We start from the raw sequence: 27,458 nt of genomic DNA, 5'->3' as shown, positions 1-27,458 counted from the left end.
GTGGAGAAGAGCAAACTACAGACCACCTGCTGCAATGCAACCTGAGCCCTGCTACATGCACAATGGAGGACCTCCTTGCAGCAACACCAGAGGCCAGATACTGGTCAAAGGACATTTAATCAACTACCAAGCTTGCAAATTCTGTGTTTTGTCTGTCTCTTTGTTTGTTTGTTTTTGTTAAAAATGTAATACTAATGTCTGGTTGCTGATGACACGATAAATAAGAAGGAAATCTCATATTCAATGAACTTTCTCCCAAGTATGCATTCATAGAACTGCATCCAAACAACAATGGGAATATTATCCCTTTGAACTTGCTATGAATTATTTTGGAGTAAGCATGACTAGGGTTGATTTTAGTGCAGCTTGGTGGAGAGAATTAGCTCAGCAAGAACCTAAACATTTGACCTACTGCTGACTCAGGCAGCCATAACAAAGACAATTGTGGAGATGTAACATGTGCACCTTATTATGAAGCTTTGTTTTATTTGTTCATGCAAGAATGTGCTTTGTGGTTTCTTCCAAGAAGATTTACTTATTAGGACAAATTTTAACCATTTAATAAATTGGGAAAGCATCAAGAAAGAAACAGAGCACCGTAACCAGCTAACCAGTGATCTGAACCACTGTTACAGCAAGGCTTGCATTTCATTGCTTGAAATTATGTGCCACAATACATCTCTGCTCATTTAGGAGGCCTTTCCCATCTCTGCTGCATAAGACAGTCAGAGGGGATGCTGACTGAACATTACTAAACATCTGAGTAGCCATAAAAACTTATTATTGTGGTTGTTCTTTAAGCTAAATGTGCACTGGGAATGTTGACTGACTGATTAGAGATGAATTGTTGGTTTCAGCAAGACTGCGCCGAACTGCATTAGCCATGCTAGATAAGCATAATGATCTGTAAAGCGGCCTCCAAAACCCCCTTACTCTGAACAGCAAGCAGAAATTCAGATTGGAATCTGACATTATCTTTGTTCAATAAAGCTTAATTACAGAGCCAAAGAAGAACTCCCAGTGCTTTCCATTCATCTAATAGACAGCAAATGCCTCTTGTGAACAGGGAGGACACCAGGAGGAAAATGCAGCTAGGTATGTGATTATGGATCAGGCAAGTGTATCAAGAAAAGCACCCTGGAGGGTTTTAATTTCATAGTTATACCCTTTGTTGGCAAAAGCCAGCCAGCTGTTCAAACAAAAGGAAGATCCTTTATCCACCCTTAGTGATAAAGTGTGAGCTAACACAGAGCTTATAAATTATGTCTTTGGACTACAACATCCAGAGTCTCTTAGCCAGCATTGCCATCCTGGTCAGATGTAATATGCTTTCAACAACTATGATAATAAATCAATGTGAAGAACATATTGTTTATCAGGGGCTTACTAGTACAAAGAAGGAGTTAACATTTTATGTGTTCTTCCTCATCCCACCCCACTCTACCCTTATACACTTATCCACTGCCTACAGGAGTTATATTTTATCTAAACCTTTTCCTACTTGGAACACTCAATATGTGTTAAATCCCCAAATCAATGTTAGTCCAGAAGTCATTGGCAGCTAATCCAGAAAAAGTTTCAAAAAGGAGGAGGAATAGATAATGGCATTGCTATATACCTCTGAGTAACGTCTGCCATCCACATCTGGGCCCTGTTTGCCCCGCTAGCTCATTTGACATCTTGAGCAATGATTAACTTATGTGCCCCCAATGCTGGCTCTGGGAAATTGACGCTTTTCTTTGATGTTTTGTTTTGTTTTATATTTAATATAATAGGTTGTGCTTAAATTTAATTTCAAAGCTGTAATTTGTCTTTATATGCTGTATAGTTCAATTTTGTTGCTATGTGTGTACTAGTTGTTATGTTCAGGCATTGAATGTTTGCCTTTTTGTGACTGGAATCTGTCCTGAGTCCCTCTGGGAAGATAGGATGGAATATAAAGTATTATTATTATTATTATTAGTAGTAGTAGTAGTAGTATAAAAATAAACAGCTGTAGCTAGTGGACACCAATATGGGACTGGTCACAAGGAGAACAAATCAGTTCCACACAGCAGATCATCTGAGAAGCACTGTGTTAGATTATTTTATATGGGGAACAACTTCTTGTTGTGCTCAGACACACCCTATGGAAGGTGTAATCCTACATGGCCAGATAGCATCAGGATGGAAAACAGAACCTTGTGGCTCCAGTGCCAATGGAGTAGTGAATCTATTCTGGATTTTAGGCTCAACTTGAAAAGAGCTGTCCAAGGTGCTGAGCCCAAAGACAGAGTTCCTCGCTTTGAGGATGGTGTGCAGGACTTTGGAAGCTTGGTATAAAATCCATATTGAATTCACTCACAGGCAGCTACCAGCCTCCACTGCATACATACCTGTCATCTCTAGGCATCACAACCACTGCCCTATTCACTGCATGCATTAGATTGGAGCCACACATGTCAAAGTCCAATTAAGTGTGATCATTTTTAATCTTTCTATCTTTTAAACAGCTTCCCAAAATAATGACATTTGAAAAGACAAAATGTTTTGGTTTATCTGAATAAGAATGAGGTCTAGAAACCTGGATAGAATTTTAAAAAGAAAAGAAAATTAAGTATGTTACTCACAGATTGTGCCATTGTGTTTGAGGCAAAGAAGGAGTGGGGCACGTGACCCATAGTTGTAATAGGGTTTTTCTCAATTATCATAGTCCTACAAAAAAAGCCTGCTTAGTGGCATTGCTGAAAGAAAAGAGGAAAATTCCACCAGCAATCTCTTTTCAATACTATTGTGAAATGAGTGTTGACAGAGTGTCTGCTTTCTTTTCAGTATTTCTGCAGCTCTGTTGACTTCAGCAGGGTTGCTGGAAGAGAAACAGCAACAGAATGTGACCCTAAGAAAACAACTTTGCTTGGTATGCATACAATCTTGTTCCAACACTTCTCGTTTAAACATAAGCTATCAAAATCTAAAAAGACAATGTATAGGCCTGTGTTCCAAAGACAGTATTTAGTGCTACCACCAGTTATGAAAGAGTCCATAATTAAAATGACCATGTCAGTTAAATGAATTGATGTTACCATATGAAAGGTTTTATTTTATAGTGCACATCTCCTGCCAAATAACAGCTAACCTATTAGCTAATGCGTATACTACTCAGTGGCTCAATGGGAAGTGTATTAACAATTTTAGAAGTTTCATTATGTTAGAAATCTGCCTAGATAGCCTGAAGGAACTGGATTCTTTGTGATCTTGGATACTGAACAGGATCGGGGTGATTAGTATTTAGATGGGGACCCAAAAAAACCCAAGTACTCTAGGTTGTATTTTAGAAGATGCAATGGCAAACTGTCTTTATGGATTCCTTGCCTTTAATACCTAATAAAGTTCATGGGGTATCCGACAGGTGGTTGAAGGTCTCTCACACAAGTATATCAGATGTCTGCCTTCCCCAACACACTGCCCTCGAGATGAGTTTGGACAAATGCCCATGCTAGCCATGATGCAAGTTGCTGTCCAATACATTAGCAGAACACCAGTTTGGGAAAGCTGTCTTATACAATGGGGTGGGTTGGCTAGCAGACAGCAGGTATGTGTCTGCTTTTATCACCTTAGATTACGAGTCCAGTAACAAGGCAACATTTGATTCAGTGTTATTGATACTCACCTTTTTATTATTACCTTTCTCTACAACAGGAATCAAAAATAAAAATTTTAAGGTATCATTTAGTAAGAAAGGCATGTTGATAATTTTATTTAGCTTTTACAATTTCATTTATGTTGAGGAATCTGAGTAGCAGAAGCGTGCTGGGCCCATAACCCTTTGTTGGGGAATCTGAGCTGTTAGTATAAAGGTTTAATTTGTTTCTATGGCTGAATTTTTTAAAAACCACTTGTGGTAAGAATAGTTAGGAAACAGAAACCACAGTGTGGTCTAGAACAAATATCAAAAGAGATACCACAAACTAATATAGGAAATAATGAGGTAAAACTGAAAGTACATTGGCTTCCAAATAACCTCCAGACTCTTTTAAGTTCTATCACTCCCGATATTTTGATTTTGCTTTTCCATTGGCTGGTCTTTGCCTATCTCCATGATCTAAGTTATTTAGGGGACTGGAAAAGCTGACTTAAGAATGTGAATCATGATGATAAAAATAAGGAATAAAACTTTGAAAAACACTGATTCACTTCTGGCTCTGATCCATCATCTTTCTAAATTCTTTGGTTCTGCTCCTATTCAGCCATTTTGAATCAGATTATACTTCCTAAATATATTAACGTCAGGGCTTTGTAGCAGAGAAGCTATAAATGAAAGGAATCATAAATATTTAAAGCAATAACATGAGAATGTTCCCTCCTAATATGCTAGTAGATACAATGACTCCCAAAATCTGAGCAGTCTGTCAGTCAGCACTTTGTTAGACACTTCAACTAATTAATTCACAAGTAAAGCATTTTTCCTTTTAAACATCACCAAACCTAGTCATGAAAGCATGCCTCTAGCTGCCTACTCCTGGTGTTGAAAGCCTCAGACACAACATACGCAATGTCCCGCCAGCGTCACAAGCGCGGTTGGCGGGGACGAGAGACAGGGCCTTCTCGATGGTGGCCCCTCGGCTATGGAATGCCCTACCCGCGGACATCAGGCAGGCCCCTTCGTTGCTGGCGTTTCGGAGGAGGGTCAAGACGTGGCTCTATGAACAGGCGTTCGGCTAACAATGCAATTGAACTCATGACGACGGTATAATTGAACAAGGAAACGGCAGAAGGATTATGAGAACGGGATCTGATTTCACTGAGGCGTTGATGATTATGTGTTTTGTTTGTCCGTGTACGATGTGTCTTAATTATTGTTTGTTATATGAATTATATTGTAAACCGCATTGAGTCGCCAAACAGGCTGATAAATGCGGTATAAAAATGAAGCAAATAAATAAATAAATAAATAAATAATTCAGTTTTTCAGTGTAAATCCCACCATAACCACCCTTACTACACAACCTGGAACAGGTATGTGAAATCTATGTTTGTTTCATCCAAATAATAATCATCACCATCGTCTTTATTTATATCCTGCCACCATCTCCCAAAAGGGACTCAAGGCAGTTTACAAGACACTACAGTACAGCATATAACATAAACAATACATAAGTATAACACATATTACATAAAAATTATAAAACAACCACTATCAACACATAAAATAATACAATTGTATGATTGTATGATTTTTTAACTTGTATTAGTAGCATTGAATCCTTGCTGTAAGCCAGTCTGAGTCCCTCTACGGAGGTGAGAAAATCGGGATATAAAAGTTTTAAATAATAAATAAATAAATAAAACACAAAAACATCAATAGTTAAAACTAGCTGCTATCAAACTAAAGTGCCAGAATGTCAACCTCATATGGGCCCATTTCAGCCTACTTGAAGCCAAAAGCCTGCTTAAAAATCTATGTTTTTAGGCTGGATTGGAAAGATTCAAGGGTGGGGGCTTTTTTGTTGTTGTTGTGTCAGGAGCGACCTGAGAAACTCCAAGTCGCTTCTGGTGTGAGAGAATTGGCCTTCTGCAAGGACGTTGCCCAGGCCACGCCCAGATGTTTTGATTTCTTATCATCCTTGTGGGAGACTTCTCTCATGTCCCCGCATGAGCTGGAGCTGATAGAGGGAGCTCATCCGCCTCTCCCCGGATTCGAACCTGCGACTTGTCGGTCTTCAGTCCTGCCGGCACAGGGGTTTAACCCACTACGCCACTGGGGGCTCTAGGGTGGGGGCTAATCTAATCTCTTTCAGGAGGATATTCCAGAGATAGGGTGTCACTACAGAAAAGGTCCTCTCTCTTGTCCCCAGCAACCTGCACTTGAGACAGTGGTAGAACCGAGAAAAGGGCCTCACCTGCCGATCTCAAAGCCCACATTGGTTCATAGAAAGAGATGCAGTCTTGAAGATAGGTTGGACCCGAAGCATATAGGGCTTTATAGGTGATGACCTGCTCCTTGAATTGAGCCTGGAAAGATGTCAGAAGCAAGTGGAGCTGCTTGAGTAGGGGCATAGTATATTTCCTATAGCTAGCTCCAGTTAGTAATTTGGCAGCCAATCTTTGCATTAACTGCAGTTTCTGAACTGTCTTCAAAGGCAGCCCCACATAGAGTGCATTACAGTAGTCCATTCTGGATGTAACTAAGGCATGGATCACCATGGCCAACTTAGGCTTTTTGAGGTACAGTCGCAGTTGGCGCACAAGTTTTAACTGTGCGAAGGCCCTCCCAGCCACCACCGACACATGTCTCTCTCTGGGATCCAGTGGCAAAGCAGAACAAATGCCCTATAAATTTCACCAATATATTTTGTTACAATGAGTACATATTACACAGCACCTTGGCAATATCGTTTTGTTTTTAAAAATCAAACTGTGAAATTGACAGTTTCCATATGCTGGGTTCTATAAAAATAGGCTTGAAATCAGTTCTCATAAAATATATCTGTTAACGAGGGGCACAAAAACTGCAGGAAGGCTGGAATTTGGAACTTTGGCAAAGTACAAAAACACTCTACAAGTTTTAGGCATCTACTATGTTGTCCTTATCTATATATTTTTACAAAATTAAAACACTTACTTAAAAAAATAAGTGGTATAGCATACTGTTAAATGACATTTCCTTAAAAGCAATCAGCCAATTTCCAACACTGTGCTGGATTTTTTAAAAGACATAACCTGCCAATACAAGAACCAGAAAAGTGAAAGCTTTATTGCTTGAGAGCACCCACCAAGAGGGCCCTCTTTCATCTCCTTCACTCCATCAAAGCTGTTCACTCAAGAAACATTTGTGAACAAAGTCATCTGATAAAGTGGGATCAAAAAGAGATGGTTATCACCACTTACATCAAATATATATTGAGTGTATTTTTCCTTTCTCAGTATGTTGAGACGATTATTAATTAGTGTACTTTGATTTGATTTTCCCATCAAATTGGAATATTATATACATTTAAACATTATAAGCATTTAAAAAACATTAAAAGAAATATTTATATTGTCAGTTTACACATTTCAAAAAACAGATGGCTATCTGATGCTGTGAGCAGAATGTTGGATGTGTCAAGTACTTGATCTGCTTCAAGAAGGCAGTCATTCTTCTTATTTTCACTTTTGTTCACTATCAGGAGAGAGCTCATTTGTAAAAAAAAATATCCTAGGAAAGACCATAACATTTGTGAGACTGACTTTGATTGAAATAATATTGCTTTTTTGGAAGTCTCAGGGTCTAGGTGCATGTTACATTTACCATATGAGAGAAAGTCTCTGTCTGAGAGTTTGCTTGTTGAAACTTACATTTTCCACAACAATTAAGAGAAAGTCAAGGTACTGATGGAATATAATTTTTCTCCTTCTTTTCAATGGCTAATTTCTCCTAAGAGGTGGGAGGATGAGGAGCAAAGAAAGTGAATCACTGAAAGTAAACACTAACTCAGCAGTAGGGTGGTAGGTTTGATCCACCCAACCTTCTTGACACTTCCAGTAATCTCATCAGGCATTCCTACCTGTAGACATATATTTGAAGGATAAGAGTCTAACTACGTGTTAACTTGATCGTAATTTTTTCCAAAAAACTTTAATGAACGTTTGCTTAGAATTCCACTTATCCACTCATTTCCATGATATTGTATTCCTAAGTCACACACTCTTTCTCTCAGCATCAGCAATCCCTCTCTGAACAAATCCTCCCCAGAAAACCCCATGATAGGTTTGCTTTATGGTTGCTGTGAGAAATGACTTGAAAGAACACAATAACAGCCATATCCCAGTTTAGGTTCCATATTCAGGCCTCCTTATGAGTACTCTGACATCTTCTCTTCCTCACACAAAGTTTGCTGTAGTCCTACAAATTAAATATAAAATCATAGAATCATAACAGTTGGAAGAGATCATAAGGGCCATCCAGTCCAACCCCCTGCCATGCAGGAACACCCAATCAAAGATATGCTATTAGCATATAAATTGTCAGAAGTAGCCACAGATAAACTGGACTCTGATGACTGCAAATTCAAAAGCTCCCCACTCTGTCTCTCAAGAGACAGGCAGATAACGCCAGAGGGGATCCTAGGCAAATTTCTGCTCATCAGCCCTTGATGACAAATTAGCTACAAGAGGAGAGATAAGTGGAGATATCCAAGGGCTTCTGCTACCCTGGTTATTTATATCTCTTCACCCTCCTTGATCTATCTTCCATGGACATTCAGACTTCTCAACAGCCACAGCCTGACCTGCATGCAGCCAAGTTCTCATCTTCAGAAATTCGAAATCAGAACATATCTGGAACTTAGATTCTCCTTCACCCTTGATGCAGTAACATACACTACACATTACTACAATGATCAAGGCAAATGCAGGAGACAGGGGAACGCAAGGTACAAACGTATTCTGTTACCCCTCCTCTACTCTCTTTCTGGAATACTAAGAATGGCTATCTTGAAATGATGAATCAAGACATCTCACCCAACTTGGAGCCCTCCAGATGAGTTGACTATCACCATGCACAGAAAAATCTATGTTGGTTGAGGATGATACTAATTGTAATCCAATACGTTCTATGGAAAATTTCACTAGAAATGACTGAGAAATTTGCCTGAAACATTTATTCTTAACAGATACTGTGTTTAAGGGTTTAATCACAATTTAAATTCAAGTTGGCAAAAATATTTGAGATTTGGATTCACATTCCAACTAAATAGGAAACCCACTTCCCTTAAGACCTGCACTTAAACATATTTTGTTTTATTTGTCCTCTACATTTGACTACAGAAGGAGAACCAAATGTTGCCAAGAGAGTTCAGAACATGGAGACAGATCTGATTGCCATCGTGAACTCCACTAGATTTCAAATTATTACTCAGCATCAGAGGCGGCCCTAGGTAATTTTCAATGGTAAGCAAACAGTATTTTGGTGCCCTCCCCCAACCAATCACTTATATATATATTCTGTTCGTTGTGGGAGTTCTGTGTGCCATATTTGGTTCAATTCCATCATTGGTGGAGTTCAGAATGCTCTTTGATTGTAAGTGAACTATGCATCCCAGTAACTACAACTCGCATATGTCAAGGTCTATTTTCCCCCAAGAGCGCCTCAAGAGCGCCCCTGGGCAAAATCAACTATACTGCAAATGCTTACTTTGCATAATGGGTTGAGCCGTCCCTGCTCAAGGGTCCAATGCATATTTTTATTTATTTTATTTATGACATACTCATTTATAGCATTGTATTTAATTTTGCTTCTCAGTGAATAAGGCTCTGAAAGTAGCTTATATGGAGCTTTCAAAAGCAGGTTTACAATATAAAAAGGGACAGCAGAAGAAGAAAAAGAGATGTGGCAGGAAGAAGGAAAAAGCAAACAGGCTTTCAGTAGGACTGATATGATGGTCCTGATACGTCCTCTCTCTGTATTTCAACCCACTGGAAAAGCATGAGGAAATAATAGCTTACATTTGTAAATTAAACTAGGGACGTGGGAACTTTACTTGAGTAGAAATCAAAAAGGCTGCACAACCACTGAGTCAGAAGGTTGAGAACTGCAAGTCACTGCAAATGCTATGAGAAAAAAATATATGCAAAGGCATTATTAAGCAAAGCTCTCCAAGGATAAAGGCATTGCTGGAACTAAGCAAGGGTGAAAATACCTTCTGTGTATCCAAAGAAAAGGAACAGAAGGTTCTTTTCTGCCTTGTATAAACTATACATGTGTTTTGGTGAGGCTTGTGTGCATCAGAGGAAACTGTAAGCAGAGCTGAATTTTGATGACAGCTTGCAAAATCCTGATAGCTAAGGAATTCTGGAAGGTGCCAGTTAAAAAAGTTGTTCCAAGCACTGACTATAAGGAGACACTGAGATACATGCACCAGCATTTTGTCCTCTGTATACTTATATGTAAAGAAGAAAATATGTATGTGTGAAACTGAGCACAATGTGAGTTTTTGTTAAACTGATTGGTCAATTTAAAATTGGCAGTGGCAACCCTTACTTTAAAACAGTTTCATTACCCCTGTCTTAAAAGGGATCATATCATTAAATGAAAGGCAGTAACCAAAACAATTTCCTGAGCATGGAATTTCCTGAATTCTTTTGAGGGAGCAGCTGGAATCTGTGGCTTGCTTTGAAACTTAAGATTGAGGGTAGGGGCACAGGCCGAATATAAAAGAGGCAGTTTGAAAAAAACACATATATGTGTAAAATTAAAACTAGCAAAAAGGCATCATGCCCCAATTCAAGTTTGCTTTTAAACATCAATGGCATTTTCTACATCGGTCATTGCACTATATTGTGCATTTGCAATTATATCTCCAGTTTCACTTACTGAGTTCTGGCACCACTCTCACAAACTGCTTCTGGGGGAAGTGCTCATTGATGTATCTCCCTGCCTCCGTAAGGCAAACACTTTGGTATACTCTTTTCCAGGACATGCATTCTTTCTCCCTGAATTAGGTTACTTGAGCAGCACACTTGAAAAATCACGCCTTTTTTAAAAGCTTTAAAATATATATAACATGGCACAGAATTAAAACAACATGAATCTTAGAGGAGAGTTTTTCTTTAATGCATCCAGAACGACCACACACGATGACTGTAATTGTGGCAAACATATAACTGTAGCACGACCGCATAATTATATCAGCCTACTCTTGAAGCATACATTTGCAGAGGTATTTTTTCGAACAATTTCAGGCCCTGGGACTTATTCCTGTTTGCTTCACCAGTCCCCATCTCTGCACAACGGGGTCACACTTCATTTTAGATTGGATGATCCAATATGTAAGATTTTGATATATATGTTTTAAAATTAACCCTTATACTTTTCTTACCTGTTATGTTGTCCTTGCCATTAAGACTCAGGGGATTCTTTGGAGAGGATTTTAAATATACAGGATGGCTTTTATCTGCAGGACCAGTATAGAATCATAAAAGTTGGAAGAGAATGTGTAGGCCATCCAGTCCAACCCCCTGCCAAGAAGCAGAAAAAGTGCATTCAAACCACCCCCACAGATGATCATCCAGCCTCCGTTTAAAATCCTCCAAGGAAGAAGACTCTACCACACTCCGAGGTAGAGAGTTCCACTGCTGAACAGTTCTCACAATTAGTAAGTTCTTCCTAATGTTCAGGTTAGGAAGAACCTGTAGTTTGAAGCCAATGTTCCATATCCTAGTCTCCAGGTCAGCAGAAAACAAGCCTACTCCCTTCTCCTTATGACTTCCCCTCACATATTTATACGTGGTCATCATGTCTCTTCTCAGCCTTCTCTTCTGCAAGTTAAACATGCCCGGCTCTTTAAGACGCTCCTCACAGGGTTTGTTCTCCAGACCCTTTATCATTTTAGTCACTCTCCTCTGGACACATTCCAGCTTGTCGAAATCTCCCTTCAACTGCATTGCCCAGAATTGGACACAGTATTCCAGGTGTGGTATGACCAAAGCAGAATAGAGGGGTAGCATGACTTTGCTGGATCTAGATACTATAGTCCTATTTATGCAGCCAAAATCCCATTAACTTTTTAAGCTGCTGCATCACATTGTTGGCTCATATTTAACTTGTTGTCCACAAGGATTCTTTTCACATGTACTGCTATTGAGCCAGGAATCTCCCATTCTGTATCTTTGCATTTCATTTTTCTGCCTAAGTGGAGTGTCTTGCATTTGCCCATGTTGAACTTCATTTTGTTAGTTTTGCCCCATCTCTCTAATCTGTTAAGATCATTTTGAATTCTGCTCTGTCCTCTGGGGTATTGGCTATCCCTCCCAATTTGGTGTAGTCCGCAAACTTGATGAGAATGCCTTCTTACCCTTCATCTAAGTCATTAATAAAGATGCTGAACAGAACCGAGGCCAAGCCAGAACTCTGAGGCACTCCACTTATCACTTTTTTCCAGAATGAAGAGGAAGCATTGATGAACACCCTCTGGGTTCATTCACTTAACCAATTACAGATCTACCTAACCATAGTATCTATGGTTCCATTTATTTACATTCATAAAATATGTCCTGTCAGCATTTTCTAGGTCCTCTATCACAACTCTTGGGGCAGACATTATTTATATCACTATGATTTGTAGTTTTGCATATTCAAAACTATGCATAGGCATTGCAGTGTACTCTGTTTTCCCATGTTGTGTGAAAATCTCATATCTTCAGTTCTGCTTTGGACTATAGAGCAGTTTATGTGGCTTTCAGAAAATGAGGGGGGAGGCAAAGGAGTTTGTAGTAAACCAGAGCAAGATCCTTTCCCACTGAGTGCTATATTTCTTGTGATAAGGTTATATTATTGAAAAAAAACATTCAATATCCAAACAAATAAGACTTAAGATTATTGTTTTGGAGGAACAGATCAACAGGTTCAGTAGAAATACATGAAAGTTGCTATGTAACTAATCAAACCACTGGCCAATCTAGTTCAGAACAGATTATAAGCAGCAGCCCTTTTAGGCAAAAGTAGGAGATATTTAGCTTTCTGAAAATTTTAAAGTTCAGCTCCCAGAAGGCATAAACCGCTAATAGTAAGCCATTGTGTGAACTATAATATAAAACAATTAGAGGGTAAAAAGTTCTATTCCTTTGCATTAGGATTTCAGAGAGGAATCTTTGCAAGCTCTGCTTCAGGGATCAGAATTGTGCAGTGTTCCAGATGTTGCTGAACTGCAAGTCCCACCAGTCCTAGTTAATATACCCAATAGTGAAGACTGTTGGGAGCGGCATGAAACAACATCTGGAGGACTGCATGATTCCCACTCCAACTTTGCTTGGAGAAACCAAGGATTCAATCTAGAATCCACTCTTTTTCCATTCTCTACCAGTGATAGGAATGTACAGACAGGAGGCACAGCAAAGAATCAAAAGTCCTTGTGCCACGTCCATATCATCATCCACCCCACTGTTGATGTGACATGTAAATTATTTATACAATAGAACATTAATAACTTCCAGAACAGATGGACACATGACTGTAAGGAGATAAACAAGACACTCAAAGATTTTTAATTTCCTGGAATGTCCTCTGAAAGAAGTGAATGATCTATTTTATGTATTTTGGGTCCATTAATTAAAGGACACCATCAGTCTACGGGTGACACACACACACACATTACCATGAGTTTCAATAATGTTTAATGGTTATATAGCACATTTTAGTATAGAAATACTAAATATCGGTAATTCTTACAACAATCTCCCTAAGACACAAAAATATTGTCTTCCTAGGGTAGATTAAGAAGGATTTTTTTCCATGTCAGGAGCGACTTGAGAAACTCTGATGTGAGAGAATTGGCTGTCTGCAAGGACGTTGCCCAGGGGATGCCCAGATGTTTTACCATTTTGTGGGAAGCTTCTCTCATGTCCCCACCTAAGGAGCTGGTTCTGATAGATGGGAGCTCACACTGCTCCTTGGGTTCGAACCGCTGATCTTTTGGTCAGCAGTCCTGCCGGCACAAGGGATTAACCCATTGTACCATCAGGGGCTTCATTAAGAAGGTAAGGACTTCTCTGCTCACACTCTTCCCTATTACACAAACTTAAGCAATTTTAACCTCGAGGACTATAACTCATTACTAGAGCACATTTTAACACATAAATCCTGGATTGAAGCCTTGATACTGCAACACTTTCCATGGTATTAAGTTTTGTTTATCTTTTATATGTAAACTGTTAATGAATTTTAAATAGGTTTAACTGTAGAAACTATATTTATTTATTTATTTATTTATTTACTGCGCTTATATACCGCAATTCTCAGCCCTTTAAGGGCGACATAACATGTATCTATATCAGTATAGATATTTAACATAACATGTATCTATATCAGTAGATCATTACTGAATAGACCACATCAGCTCTAGATTATTAAATATGGTTTTCTGTGGGTAAGCAGATGGTGACTACTGAATGGCATATGTTCTGTATCAGAAACTAAAGTTGATGAGGTCTATCCAATGCAATTTTCTGAATCAGAACCTCACATAACCAAACTGAGTCTAAGGTTGATGAAAAACTGATTAGTAACCCTTTTCGTATTAATGTTGGAGAGGTCCTTGGTCAAAGTGATCCCTGGTCCAAAAAAAAAAAGTTGAGAACCACTGTTCTAATGGCTCCAATGTTTCCTGGAGGGGTAATCTCAGAAGGTAGTGCTGTGGGGTTCCTGTTCGACTTTTTGTAGCCTGCAGACTCCCGCAGGATTTAGTTATATCTTCCTTACTGTAAATCATACCCTAGGATATTAGCCTTGTTCCTAATATCCTCATTTGTTGAATGGCTCAGCCTACTTAGTGGAGAATGAAAAATCTGGGAGACACAGTTAAATGTGTTGGTATTGCTTCTGTGTTGTGCCTTTAAGTCATTTCTGACTTGTGTTAACCCTAAGGTGAACCTATCTTGTGTTTTATTTTAAAGAAAAGTATGTTCACAGTAGACTGCCATTGTCTCTGAGGTTCAAAGATTGTCACTGTCCAAGATCGCCCATAGCCGAGCAAGGCTTCAAACCACAGTCTTAGAGTATCATAGTCCCACATTCACATTTGCATCAAGTTTTACAAACTACTAGAATTCTTGATTCAGAACTGCAGGAGAATGAATGAAACTTCATGTCCTGAACTAACCATTTATTTCCATTCAGGAGGTGCTCTTTTCACTTCCACAAGGGAGTTCCAAAAGTAAATAAAGACTCAGAAATCATGAAATATACCACTCCTTTTTCTATTGTGATGCACAATTGCAGCAGTTTTATTTATTATTTTTATTTTGCCTTTTTCACAATATAGCAACTCAAAGCAGCTAACAAAAAATTCAACACAATGCAATTGAAAACAATGTACGTGCATTACAATATAAACATTTTTAAAGCACTTAAAGGTGTGTTGTCAAAGATCTTCAAGGGGAGAAATACTGAGTTGCTGTGAGTTTTCTGGGTTGTATGACCATGTACTAGAAGCATTCTCTCTTGACATTTCACCCACCTATGGTAGACATCCTCAGAGGTTGTAGGGTCTTCACAACTTCTGAGGACACTTGCCATAGATATGGGCAAAAGGTCAGGAGAGAATGCTTATAGAACAGTGGTTCTCAACCTGTGGGTCCCCCAGGTGTTTTGGCCTACAACTCCCAGAAATCCCAGCCAGTCCACCAGCTGTTAGGCTTTCTGGGAGTTGAAGGCCAAAACATCTGGGGACCCACAGGTTGAGAACCACTGTTCTAGAACATGGCCATACAGCCCAGAAAACTCACAGCAACCCATTTTAAAGTGTATCATTCAATGTGATTTAAACATTAAAATGCATTAAAACTCCACCTCCAAATCCCAACCAATACTTCTGATGTGAGACTTCAGCCAAGAAGAGGACATTAATGCCTCTCATTTACAAACAGCTTTGGAGTGATCTCCTTGGAGCCTCATAAATACGATTTCTGATTCATATCTGCCCTACATTTTTGGTGTTGTTATGTGCCCTCAAGTCAACTCTGACTTTCAGCAACCCTATCTTTCTTGGCACGATTTCTGCAGAAGAGATTTCCCATTGCCTTCCTCCACAACTGACCGAGAATATGAACCCTGGTTTCCCAAAATCCTAGGCCAATATTCAGGCCACAATGGTCCTTCTGAATTCCTTAGATGTATAATCCTATACTTCCCTGCCAAAGAAAGTGACTTTCCAGGTAAGCCTACTGTTTGTTTATATGATCAGCATATGCAAAATAAATAGAAACATCTGTCACAGGCTCAGAACTAGAAACAAGCATCCCTACTGCACTGCATCCTAAACACTATATCAGGTATGGGCAAACTTGGCCCCTCGCTCCAGGTGTTTTGGACTTCAACACCCACAATTCCTAACAGCCGGTAGGCTGTTAGGAATTGTGAGAGTTGAAGTCCAAAACACCTGGAGGGAGGGGCCAAATTTGCCCATACCTGCACTATATTCAGTAAGTTGGAATTCAAAGCAGACGTGCTCCCAAGTATTTCAACATCCACACGAACCATGTTAAATCATCATCATTAATTAGGAACTGGATTAAGAAGTCCAACTGCAAAGAAATCAACAAGTGAAGCCCTTTTTTGTCACTGCATTGGTATTCTCAGGAAAAGCTGCAAATGCAGAAGGTTGCTGGTTTATTTTGCAGCAGGGGGTTCTCAAGCACCGAAATATAGGCACCAGATTTCCTAATCCAACAGAAACTGACTCTTCACTGTAGAATGAATACAGTTTGGCACCACTTTATCTGTCCTGGTTCAATGTTAGGGAATCCTGTGAGTTATCACTTGTCTTTGGCAAAGAAGGATAAAGACCTTGACAAATAGTGTATCTCAATCTGGGGGTCGAGGGGGGGCTTTAGAGGGGTCACCAAAGACCATCAGAAAACACATATTTCTGATGGTCTCAGGATCCCCTTTGGCACAGAAGGCTGAAGATCTCTCTGTCTGTCCTTCTCTTCCTTTTTGGAAACAGATAGCAAATCCTCCCACCAAAAGCCCTCCTCCTATTCTCTGGATGTTGGTGAACAAACACTCCACAATTCAAGGTCCATACTCACAAAATCTTTCCAGTATTTTCTGTTGTAGGTGAACCACAACTCCAAAACTCAAGGTCAATGCCCATCAAATCCTTCCAGTGTTTTCTGTTGGTCATGGGAGTTCTGTGTGCCAAGTTTAGTTCAATTCCATCGTTGGTGGAGTTCAGAATGCTCTTTGCTTGTAGGTGAACTATAAATCCAGCAACTATAATTACCAAATGTCAAGGTCTGTATTCCCCAAACTCCACTAGTGTTTACATTTGGGCATATTGAGTATTCATGCCAAGTTTGGTCCAGATCCATCATTGTTTGAGTCCACAATGCACTCTGGATGTAGATGAACAACAACTCCAAAACTAAAGATCAATGCCCACCAAACCCTTCCAGTATTTTCTGTTGGTTATGGGAGTTCTGTGTGCCAAGTTTGGTTCAATTTCATAGTTGGTGGAGTTCAGAATGCTCTTTGCTTGTAGGTGAACTGTAAATCCTAGGAATTACAACTCCCAAATAACAAAATCAATCGCTCCCCAACCCCACCAGTATTCAAATTTGGGCGTATCACGTATTTGTGCCAAATGTGGTCCTGTGAATTAAAATACATCCTGTATTTGATATTTATATTACAATTCATAAGAGTAATAAAATGACATGAAGTAGCAATTTAATGGTGGTGGGGGGGGGGGGGGTCACCACAACATGAGAAACTGTACTAAGGGGTCATGGCATGAGGAAGGTTGAGAAACACTGCCTTAGAAGCATTCTCTCCTGACGTTTTGCCTGCATCTATGGCAAGCATCCTCATTTAAATTTAAAATAAATATTTAAGATCTTTTGCTGTGTTTTTAGCTATGAAACAGGTTCAAGCTTCTTAAATTTCATTTACAGTACTTTTTTTGGACTTCTCAACCTCTGAGGATGCTTGCCACAGATGCAGGCGAAACGTCAGGAGAGAATGCTTCTAGAACATGGCCATATAGCCCAAAAAACCTACAACAACCCAGTGATTCCAGCCATGAAAGCCTTCGACAATACACTTGCCTTAGAAGCTAGAAGTGTCTTAATGAATACAGAGCAACAGCCACATTGGGATGGCTGCAGCAATTAAGAAGGCTGAGAACATTCCTAATTAACAGCATTGAGCCAGGGAAGTGAAAGTGGGGCCAAATTGGTTATTGATTGTGATATATATTGATTGTTTTAATTGTTATAACTGTTTAACTGCTGTTTTTATGCATTTTTGTAGTATCGTGTAGGCATCAAATTGTGCCTGTTTGTAAGCCGCCCTGAGTCCCCCCTCGGGGGTTGAGAAGGGCGGGGTAGAAGTACACGAAATAAATAAATAATAAATAAATAAATAAACTGCATCCAGGCTCCAATGTGGCAGCATCCAGGGAAGTACAGTAAAAGTGACCCAGGTTAAAAAAAAGGAACCTTACCTAAAATTCTGGATAACGCTTGATGGAGACAAGGAGCCATAAGTCCTTCCTGAGAAAATAAGACTGGCACGCCTTGGGAGTAAGTCCAAAACACCTGGAGGGAGGAGGGCCCAAGTTTGCCCATACCTGCACTATGTTCAGGAAGTTGGAATTCAAAGCAGAGGCAGATTCCCAAGTATTTCGAGATCCACACTAAACCATCATCATTAAGTAAGAAGTGGGTGAAGAGGTCCAACTGCAAAGAGCCCACCAGCAGGTGCACAGAGAGAGAGAGAGAGAAAGAGAGAGAGAGAAAGAGAGAGAGAAAGAGAGAGGTGGGGGAGAGAGAGAGAGAGAAAGAAAGAGAGAGAGAAAGAAAGAGAGAGAGAGAGAGAGAGAATCATAGAAACAAAGAGTTGGAAGAGACCTCGTGGGCCATCCAGTCCAACCCCCTGCCAAGAAGCAGGAATATTGCATTCAAATCACCCCTGACAGATGGCCATCCAGCCTCTGTTTAAAAGCTTCCAAAGAAGGAGCCTCCACCACACTCCGGGGCAGAGAGTTCCACTGTTGAACGGCTCTCACAGTCAGGAAGTTCTTCCTCATGTTCAGATGGACTCTCCTTTCTTGTAGTTTGAAGCCATTGTATCATTGCGTCCTAGTCTCCAGGGAAGCAGAAAACAAGCTTGCTCCCTCCTCCCTGTGGCTTCCTCTCACATATTTATACAGAGAGAGAGAGAGAAAGAGAGAGAGAGAGAGAGAGAGAGAGAGAAAGAAGGAGAGAAAGAGAGAGAGAAAGAGAGAGAGAGAAAGAAAGAAGGAGAGAGAGGGAGAGAGAAAGAGAGAGGGGGAGAGAGAAAGAGAGAGAGACCCAGCTTTCATCTGTTCTCGCCCCCCATCCCAATTGCACAAGGGCATGCTGTGCAGCTGTCAAGACGCTTCACCCTCTCCCGGGCAGCTAGCTCACAAGTGCTAAGAGGCAGGCAGCAAAGGGGAGAGAGAGAGAAAAGAGGGGGAAAGGAAGAAGAGGAGGAGGAGGAGGAGAAAGAAGGAGCTGGTGCGCAGAAGTCCCCTTACTCAGAAGGAAGAACGAGGTGTGCGCGCGCACATCCCTCCTCCCTCCCTCCCTCCCTCACAGGCGCGCGCACAAACACACACCTCTCTTGCTCTCTTTCGCTCGCGCGCGCGCCAGGCACCAGCACTGAGCGCGCGCGCGTACACACAGAAGGTATCCCTCCGCCCATAAGGCCTTGCTTGAAGAAGCAGGATTACGCTATATAGACTGAGAAGGGAATAGAGTAGCAAAGCAACAGCAGCAGTAGCAGTAGCAGCAGTGGCGGAGGGATTCTTATAACCAAAGTGAAGAGGCCTCCGCGGCGGCAAGCCTTTGCTTCTCTTCACTCTCTCTCTTCTCGAGCGCGCGCTCGACGCCGCCGCCGCCTCGAGCCTCGCCTGCCCTGAGGAAAGAAGAAGAAGAAGAAGGGGAGAAAAGGCCGTTGGAGAGAGAGAGAGAGGGAAAGGAAGCGAAGGAAAGGAAAGGAGGGAGGGCGGCCATTCGCGCCGCAAACGCCTCAGGTGGACCCACCCCCTCGGTCCCCTCCCCCGAGCGACCGCCTTGCCCGCCCGCCTGCCTGCCTTTTCTGCCCTGCTCTGCTCCCTCCCTCCTTCCTTCTTTCCCCGCCGAGGCCCATTGGCTTCCTTCCTCTCCTTCCTTTCCTCCCCCCGCCCCCCTTCCTCTCTCTCTCTCTCTGTCTCTCCCTCTGTCTCTTCACCGGGCCGAAGATGGCAGGCTGGCAGAGCTACGTGGATAACCTGATGTGCGATGGCTGCTGCCAGGAGGCCGCCATTGTCGGCTACTGTGACGCCAAGTACGTCTGGGCCGCCACGGCCGGCGGCATCTTCCAGAGCATTACGGTAAGGAGAAGGAGAAGGAGGGGGAGGGAGGGAGGGAGGAGAGGGAAGGAAGCCATGGGGGGGGGGGGGGAGAAGGAAGGGGGTGGGGAGGAGATCTCCAGAGAGAGAGGGGAGGGAAGGAGACCACGACCCCCGGAGGAGGAGGAGGAAAAGGAGGCCCCGAAGGGCTTGAGCAGAGAAGGCGCCTTCATCTCATGGGAAAAGGAGGGGGGGGGGGGAGGAAATTGCCTCCTCTTCTTCACCTTAGTACTAATAATAATAATGTTTCCCACCCCTCATCTTCACCTTAGTAATATAATAATAATGTCTCTTCCCTCTTCTTCACCTTAGTAGTAATAATGTCTCCCACCCCTCTTCTTCTTCACCTTAGTAATGTAATAATAATGTCTCTTCCCCCTCTTCCTCACCTTAGTAATAATAATAATGTCTCCCGCCCCTCCTCCTCTTCTTCTTTTTCTTCACCTTAGTAATATAATAATAATGTTTCTTCCCCCCCTCTTCTTCACCTTAGTAATAATAATGTCTCCCACCCCTCTTCTTCTTCACCTTAGTAATATAATAATGTCTCTTCTCTTCTTTACCTTAGTAATAATAATAATGTCTCCCGCCCCTCTTCTTCACCAGAGTAATATAATAATAATGTCTCTTCCCTTCTCTTTTTTTACCTTAGTAATAATAATAATAATAATAATGTCTCCCACCCCTCTTCTTCTTCACCTTAGTAATATAATAATGTCTCTTCCCTTCTCTTATTCACCTTAGTAGTAATAATAATAATGTCTTCCTCCCTCATCTCCACCTTAGTAATATAATAATTTCTCTTCCCCTCTCTTCTTCACCTTAGTAATATAATAATAATAGTAATACAGCCTCTCTTCTCCCCTCTTCTTCACCTCTCTTTTCCTCACCTTAGTAATAAGAATTATTATTATACTTTCTCTCTTCCCCTTCTTCACATTCCTCCTTTATCTTAGTAATAATATTCTTATTTACCTCCCCCTCTTCTTCACCTTAGTAATAAGAAGTATTATTATCCTTTCTCTCTTCCCCTTGTTCTTCTTCTTCACAATAATATCAAATGTTTTCTCTCTTCCCTTCTTCACATCCCTCCTCTATCTTCGTAATATTCTTCTTCACCTCCCCCCTCTTCTTCGCCTTAGTAATAAGAATTATTATTATTATACTTTCTCTCTTCCCCCTCTTCTTCATCTACCTCTTCTTCTTCACAATAATAACATAATGCTTTCTCTCTTCCCCCTCTTCTTCTTCTTCTTCACATCCCTTCTCTTTTTCCTAACAATAATGCTTTCTCTCTTCCCTTCTTCACCTCCCTTCTCTTCCTCTTACTAATAATAATGCTTTCTCTCTTCCCCCTCCTTCTTCAGCCCTCCTCCTCTTCCTCACCTTAGTAATAATAACAATAATAATTCTTGATCTCTTTTCCCCTCCTCTTCTTCTTCACACCCCTTCTCTTCTTTTTCATCTTAGTAATAATAATGATGATGATGCCTTCTCTCACCTCCCTCCTCTTCTTCATCTTAGTGCTAATATTGTACACAACATAGTTTTTTTTAAAAAAAAATCCATAAAATACATTAATCAGAATGCATTTCTTATGAATTGCCACCTATTAAAATGCTCAGGATTCAAAAGATCCAAATGCAGCAGGCACAGGACGTGACTTTAAAAGCCATAGTTAAAGCACTGGCTGCTGGCTCCACGCGTGGAAAAGGCGCGTTTTTTTCACACTCCCCCCCTCCTCTCCCCGGTGTGATTCTTCCCCCAGGGCTGGTGGCTTTTCCTGAGAGGCGTGTATGTTTGAGTGTGTGTGTATGTGTCTCGGTGGGCTTCTCAGATGCTTAGAGGAGATGGCAGAAAAGGCCCAGCTTGGGGGTGGGGGGGGGGGGAAGGTGTCAATGGCAAGCGAGCCCCTTCCTTCCTTCCTTCCTTCCTTCCTTGCCTCCCCTCCTCCCGTTCTTCCTCGGCCCTCCTGCGCTAGAGAGGCCTGTCCATTGCGCCTGGGGATGTGGGGTGGGCTCCCTTCCCTTTATCCAGAGCTGCTGCCCCCTCCTTCCCTCCCTCCCTTTAACAGAAGGATGAAAGGCCCTTTTCCCTGGAGGCGGGGCAAGGAAGGAGGCTCGCGTTTTGGGCCTTGGGTGTTCCCCGGGCTCCCTCCTCGGCCCCGGGTCAGCCCCCGGTGGGGAGAGGATCCTCGGGGACCCATTTTGTGCTCGGGGAGGCTGGGGCGGTTGAATGGCCAGCGCCGGTTGAAGCGAAGCCGGCAAATCTGGGGGAAGGCCGGGCCGGGCTGGGCGGAGGCAGAGGCGGGCTCGGGGGCGATCATCTTGGCGCGGCTGGGCGTAGGGTTCCCTCCTCCCCGGCCCGCGTTGCTGGGGAGGGACCTGCGGGTCCCCGCGGAGGAGGCTTTTGTGAATCCGTTCCCCGCTACCGGCTCCATGTTTTTTGCCTCCAAGATGGCGCACTGCCGCTGATTTTTTTAACCCCTCCTTTCCTCCCTCTCTCTCCTCTCCCGAGATATTAATCACCCCTCTTCTTCCTGCACTGCAGTCTTTCTCCTTGTCTTTTTCGCCTCCCTCCCCTCTGCCTTTTCCATGGTGAAAACCCATCAAAGTGGAGTTTCTTTAAATAGAGGGGGGAGGAAAGCCCCTTCAGAAGGGTGTGCAGGCACATAAAGGCTGAAATCTCTCTGGTATTACATAAGCCCCCACAGAACCCCACATCTTTGCCCCAGTGAGCCGGAATTGTGCATTGGGGTGGTGGTTGGCAGGTTCGCTCTGTTCCCCTCCCCGCCAAAATGCCTTTTTGGTCAGTCTTTGTAGGTATGCTTCATGTTGAAAACCACTCCTCCTTCCATATTGTTAGAACCATTATTGGGCATGGTACTGAAAGCTTACTAACAGTGTTAAGGGCTTGGATTTGCCTTGTCCCATCCCTATTAGGCATGGGTTAAAAAAGCAGTGTCCTTGCTAGATGCAGATACCATCTCTTTCGGTGCTCTGGTGTTGACTCTTGGCTTGTGCTTGGGAACGGTCGGGGCCTGTTATGACTCTGCAATTCCACTGAAAGGAGACGCCTCTTCCATCATATTATGTTGGAGAATACACCACCACCCCTTTGGCTGCCTCTTCCCACTGCCAGTCCCTCTGTTGTGTGAACATATTGCTGCCCACAAAACAGGATTGATATAGCCATTCAATTTCATACTCTACAGGGTTTCATATCTTTCATACTCAGCACATGGTTTGCACTGTATCTAGTGCTTAGGATTCTGTAAATACCGCACAGTGTAAAGCAGGCATGGGCAAACTTGGGCCCTCCAGATATTTTGCAGTCTGTCTAGTGCAGGGGACCACAAACTTTTTAAACAGAGTCAGGTTACAGTCCTCAAACTGTTGGAGGGCCAGATTATAATTTGAAAAAAAAATGAATTCCTATGCACACTGCACATATCTTATTTATAGTGCAAAAAACCACTTAAAAACAATACAATAATTAAAATGAAGATCAATTTCAACAAATATAAAATTATTAGTATTTCAGTGGGAATTGCGGGCATACTTTTGGCTGATGAGATAGGATTGTTGTTATTGTTGTGTGCTTTCAAGTTGTTTCAGACTTAGATTGACCTGAACGAGGGCCAGGTAAATGACCTTGGAGGGCCGCATCCGGCCCCCGGGCCTTAGTTTGAGGACCCCTGGTCTAGTGCTTAGGATTCTGTAAATACTTCACATGCCTGTAGAAAAGCAGGCATGGGCAAACTTGGGCTCTCCAGATATTTTGAACTTCAACTCAGATTTCCCATTAGGAATGGTGGGAGTTGAAGTCCAAATCACATAGAGGGCCCAAGTTTGCCCATGCTTGGTGTAAAGTGTACATTTTTCTGCTTGAATTTTCTGCCTTGGAGCAGCAGGTGTAGGCTGGAGCAGGGGTTGGAAACTAACAGAACCAAGAGCCAAGTTTTTTTTTTGGGGGGGGGGGGGGGGGTTGGACTCTCCACAGCTCACATGGATTACCAAAAATGCCCCAAAAATGGAAAGTCCACTTCTGATTTTTAGAAGTGAGGAGTTAAACATGTATGTGGAGAAGGGGATTGCTGGTTTTAGGGACAAGCATTTCATCCTTTTTTGCTAAAAAAAAGCATTATTTTCCAGGGAGAAATAAATCCCACTTCTACTTTTTGAGAGAAAGTGAAATGAACACCACTAAGTACAAATGGCACCCTTGATGCCAGCCTTATAATAATAATAAATAATAATAAAACTTCATTTGTATACCACTCTATCTCCCCCAAGCAACTCAGGGCGGTTTCCAATATGTAAGGCAAGCATTCCATTGCTGGACAGAAACCATACAGACAATTACATCAAGATAAACACATTCAACAGTATAACGCAAACTAATTAAACTTAATAAACAAAAGAAACAGCAACTAACAAAAATCATAAAATACAAAAAAATCTATTAAAACACAGCAGGGATAAAAATATTGGAAACATGTTTAATTGTAGCTGCTTGAATAGAGATTCATTCAGACCAATGGCCAGGGTCACAAATGGAAATGGCCAGCTGTAAAAGTGCTGGGCATGGGATAGTGCAAATAGCAAATCATACGGCTGGGGGAGAGGATGAAGTGCTAGACAGAGTGCTACCTGGGAACTGGGACTAGTCATTCTCGAAAACTGGGCCTGGGACTAGTCATTCTCTGAACATCCAAGTTTTCAAATCCCTGCGAAAGGAGGACAGTGTGGTGCTCTGCCTAATCGCCTTGAGGAGGGAGTTCCAAAGTCAGGGGGCCACCACCAAGAAAGCCGTCTCCCTTGTCCCCACCAATCAAGCTTGTGACAGTGGTGGAAGCGAGAGGAGGGCTTCCCCGGCAGATCTTAGCGCCCTGTGAACATTTTGTGCCCATGCTGCATTTAAAACACACACCTTCATGCCTTCTCTGTTAGAACAGTAGCTACTTGACACCTAATTGAATTGATTCTATGGACAGCATGATGTCTTAATATAACTTAACTTAATCACTTTCTTGAATGTATGATCAGTTTTAAAGTTAGTGCCTGCACTTCTGAACTTTATAGAAACCTAATGTGAAGTTGTATTTGGGTATTATTCATCACTTTGGTTCTTTTTATTAGATTGCAGTCCCCTTTTGTGCGTTATTAGGGTCATTGTATCTAGATTCTTCAGCTAAAACTCTCTGGACTTCTCTTTTTGACAGCCTCTAGAAATAGATATGATTGTAGGAAAAGACCGCGAGGGTTTCTTCACCAATGGTCTAACTCTTGGTGCAAAGAAGTGCTCTGTGATCAGAGATAGCCTCTATGTGGATGGTGACTGTACAATGGACATCAGGACAAAGAGCCAAGGAGGCGAGCCAACATATAATGTTGCTGTAGGCAGAGCTGGTCGAGGTAAGCTGGAACTTCTGCAAGTACTTCATCTTTTTAAAAAGTACAAAATGCACAGGCTTTAAATGACCTCCGTGAAATCTTAATAAGAACTGTTTGTCTACAAAATGATCTTGACTGTTTACTTTATGGAGAGGGCCACCACAGTCTTAAGATGCAACATCCAGGATATTTGGCATCTGAAATTAATTTTGTTTCATATAAAACATACATGCTAGCTCTTTGAAGTTTGAAGCATAGCTACTATAAAGCAACGATATGTGGCTTTTAGCGTATGCTGAGTGAAATATCTGTTTGCTTAGCTAAATAGTTTATAGGTAATTTCTGCTTAAATATGAGATTTTTCCAGTGCTGCTTAGATCAATTCCTGGACCTCAATTATGTGGGGGTTTTTAGCTTCAGGGTTCCAATCTATACAGCATTTCGTATTATTTTGTATATCAAACATCAATTAGGAATACACATTATTCTGTAGAAAGGAATGTTTTCTTAACAGGGTCATCCTATACTTTTGGAATATCCATTTGTTTCTAAGTTGTGCTTAGGATTTCAAGCATAATAATGCATTAGAAAATACTTTACATTTTGAAAAGAAAAGTAACACATTTCATGGTTTATTACTCAGATGAAAAGTGTGTCTTTTAGCCTCAGCTGAGTAATTACAAGCAGCTCTAAGGCAAATATTTGAAAAGTTTAATTGATAGATAAAAGGAGTGCATCTACAAATCAATGCTAAATACATATTGAGAAAATAAGCTTGCCTTAGTGACACCTGCTGGCAGATGAACTTATTGACTGAATTCTTCAGGACTGCTGTTCTAGCATAAATACATGTGGTTTTATTTTTTTTTACTGTGAACAATGACAGACTGAGAAGCCACTGGAACATTCATTCTAGATATTCTAGCTGCAAATTCTGTATTGTAACACAAACGGCCGTTTGGGCTTTATTTGCCTTGCAATAAGAAATAGCTTCATTTTTATTTTTGTAATTGTTATTTTAAACAAGCATATTTATCTGCCAAACATTTTTTCTCAGTAAATATTTCTATATTTAAAATGATGTTAAAAGCAAAGCAGTAACGCTATACAAATAACTATTCAAATTTGCAGTATTTGAATGTGCTTAGCGCACTGCTTGATTAAAATTTGGAATAGATCCATGTCTAACACACTCCTTTGTAAAACTTCTTTTCTTTTCTCTTTCAGTCTTGGTCTTTGTAATGGGCAAAGAAGGGGTCCATGGAGGCGGATTGAATAAGAAGGCATACTCAATGGCAAAATACTTGAGAGACTCTGGGTTCTAGTTGCTAGGCAGACTGTTAAGTATTAGGGAAAATTGCTATTAAACTTTCCTGGCAGAGAGCTACTTTGTGGAAACTTTATTAGCAATGCAGGGTGATGGGGTATGAACCTGTGTCTCCTTTGTATCCCTCTGTTGGTGGGGAAAGGTGTTATTCTTTCTTTTATTCTGTTCATCCTTGTTTCCTTGTGTACTCCAGCATTGGTTATGGTCATGGGAAAGGGAAGGTGCCCGTGGAGGGACACTCAACAAGAAAGCTAATGAACTGGCTTTATACCTGAGGAGGTCTGACATCCAAGCAGCCTCTCCCCATCCACATAGCAAATGTCTTCATTGCCACCCTCTTGTGTTCACAGTACTATCACCCTATAGATGGCGATTTATTTACACATCTTTTCCCTACTGTCATGACGCCAGTTACCCTTTTTGTTTGTATGTTAATCACTGTTGTATCCATATTCTGTATCTGGCACCATCCTTTGCAACACAAAGAAGATATGCATGATATGTTGAAGCCTTGGGGGAGAATCATGCCAAGTCTGGACTTTGCTTTGTCTTAGCAATTAATGTGACATTGAGAACTAAACCAATTTAAATTAAACTAAACAAGGTGCCGATTGTACAATCCAGTTTGATCAATGTCTCCTCAGCACTTTGAGCATTAACACAGCTCATTAGTCTTCCTTTTGTAGAGCATGGTTGGGAGGGAAATGTGCATGCATATCTACTTTCCTCCCCCTTGTCCTCATTTCATCCATTCTCTCTCTTCACTCACACACATTTTTTTGCTTCCATCTTCTATCTATATATACATTTTTAAATACAGTGCCTGGTTTGTTTAACCAATTTGCCGCTTGAAAGCTGTTAAAA

At 41.3% G+C, this 27,458-nt stretch overlaps 1 protein-coding gene and 1 long non-coding RNA gene across 2 annotated transcripts in view; one reads left to right on the top strand and one right to left on the bottom strand.

Annotated features, from left to right (window-relative positions):
* The window catches only part of LOC132770599 (uncharacterized), a 31,539-nt gene extending 12,461 nt beyond the window's left edge, over window positions 1–19,078 (bottom strand). The window contains exon 1 of the long non-coding RNA XR_009631016.2: window positions 17,961–19,078. This is a non-coding gene — a long non-coding RNA (uncharacterized lncRNA). The remainder of the gene's footprint in view (window positions 1–17,960) is intronic.
* Window positions 19,079–19,360: 282 nt separating this feature from the next.
* PFN2 (profilin 2) lies at window positions 19,361–27,213 on the top strand. The gene is made up of 3 exons (XM_060767729.2): window positions 19,361–19,853; window positions 25,096–25,288; window positions 26,495–27,213. The coding sequence occupies exons 1-3, from the start codon at window positions 19,722–19,724 to the stop codon at window positions 26,590–26,592; spliced, it is 423 nt and encodes a 140-aa protein (XP_060623712.1). The 5' UTR covers window positions 19,361–19,721; the 3' UTR covers window positions 26,593–27,213.
* The last annotated feature ends 245 nt before the right edge of the window (window positions 27,214–27,458 follow it).

This window comes from Anolis sagrei, chromosome 3 (genome assembly GCF_037176765.1).
Source record: "Anolis sagrei isolate rAnoSag1 chromosome 3, rAnoSag1.mat, whole genome shotgun sequence".
Taxonomy (NCBI): domain Eukaryota; kingdom Metazoa; phylum Chordata; class Lepidosauria; order Squamata; family Dactyloidae; genus Anolis; species Anolis sagrei.
Note: the sequence above shows the minus strand (reverse complement) of the source record. Positions and strands in the feature narration are given on the sequence as shown.

Excerpts from the sequence above, each read along its gene's own strand:
- PFN2 (XM_060767729.2), top strand. The coding sequence starts at position 19,722 with ATGGCAGGCTGGCAGAGCTACGTGGATAACCTGATGTGCGATGGCTGC. Across the intron at positions 19,854-25,095 it reads GCATCTTCCAGAGCATTACG|CCTCTAGAAATAGATATGAT; the intron begins GTAAGGAGAAGG and ends TCTTTTTGACAG. Across the intron at positions 25,289-26,494 it reads TGTAGGCAGAGCTGGTCGAG|TCTTGGTCTTTGTAATGGGC; the intron begins GTAAGCTGGAAC and ends TTTCTCTTTCAG.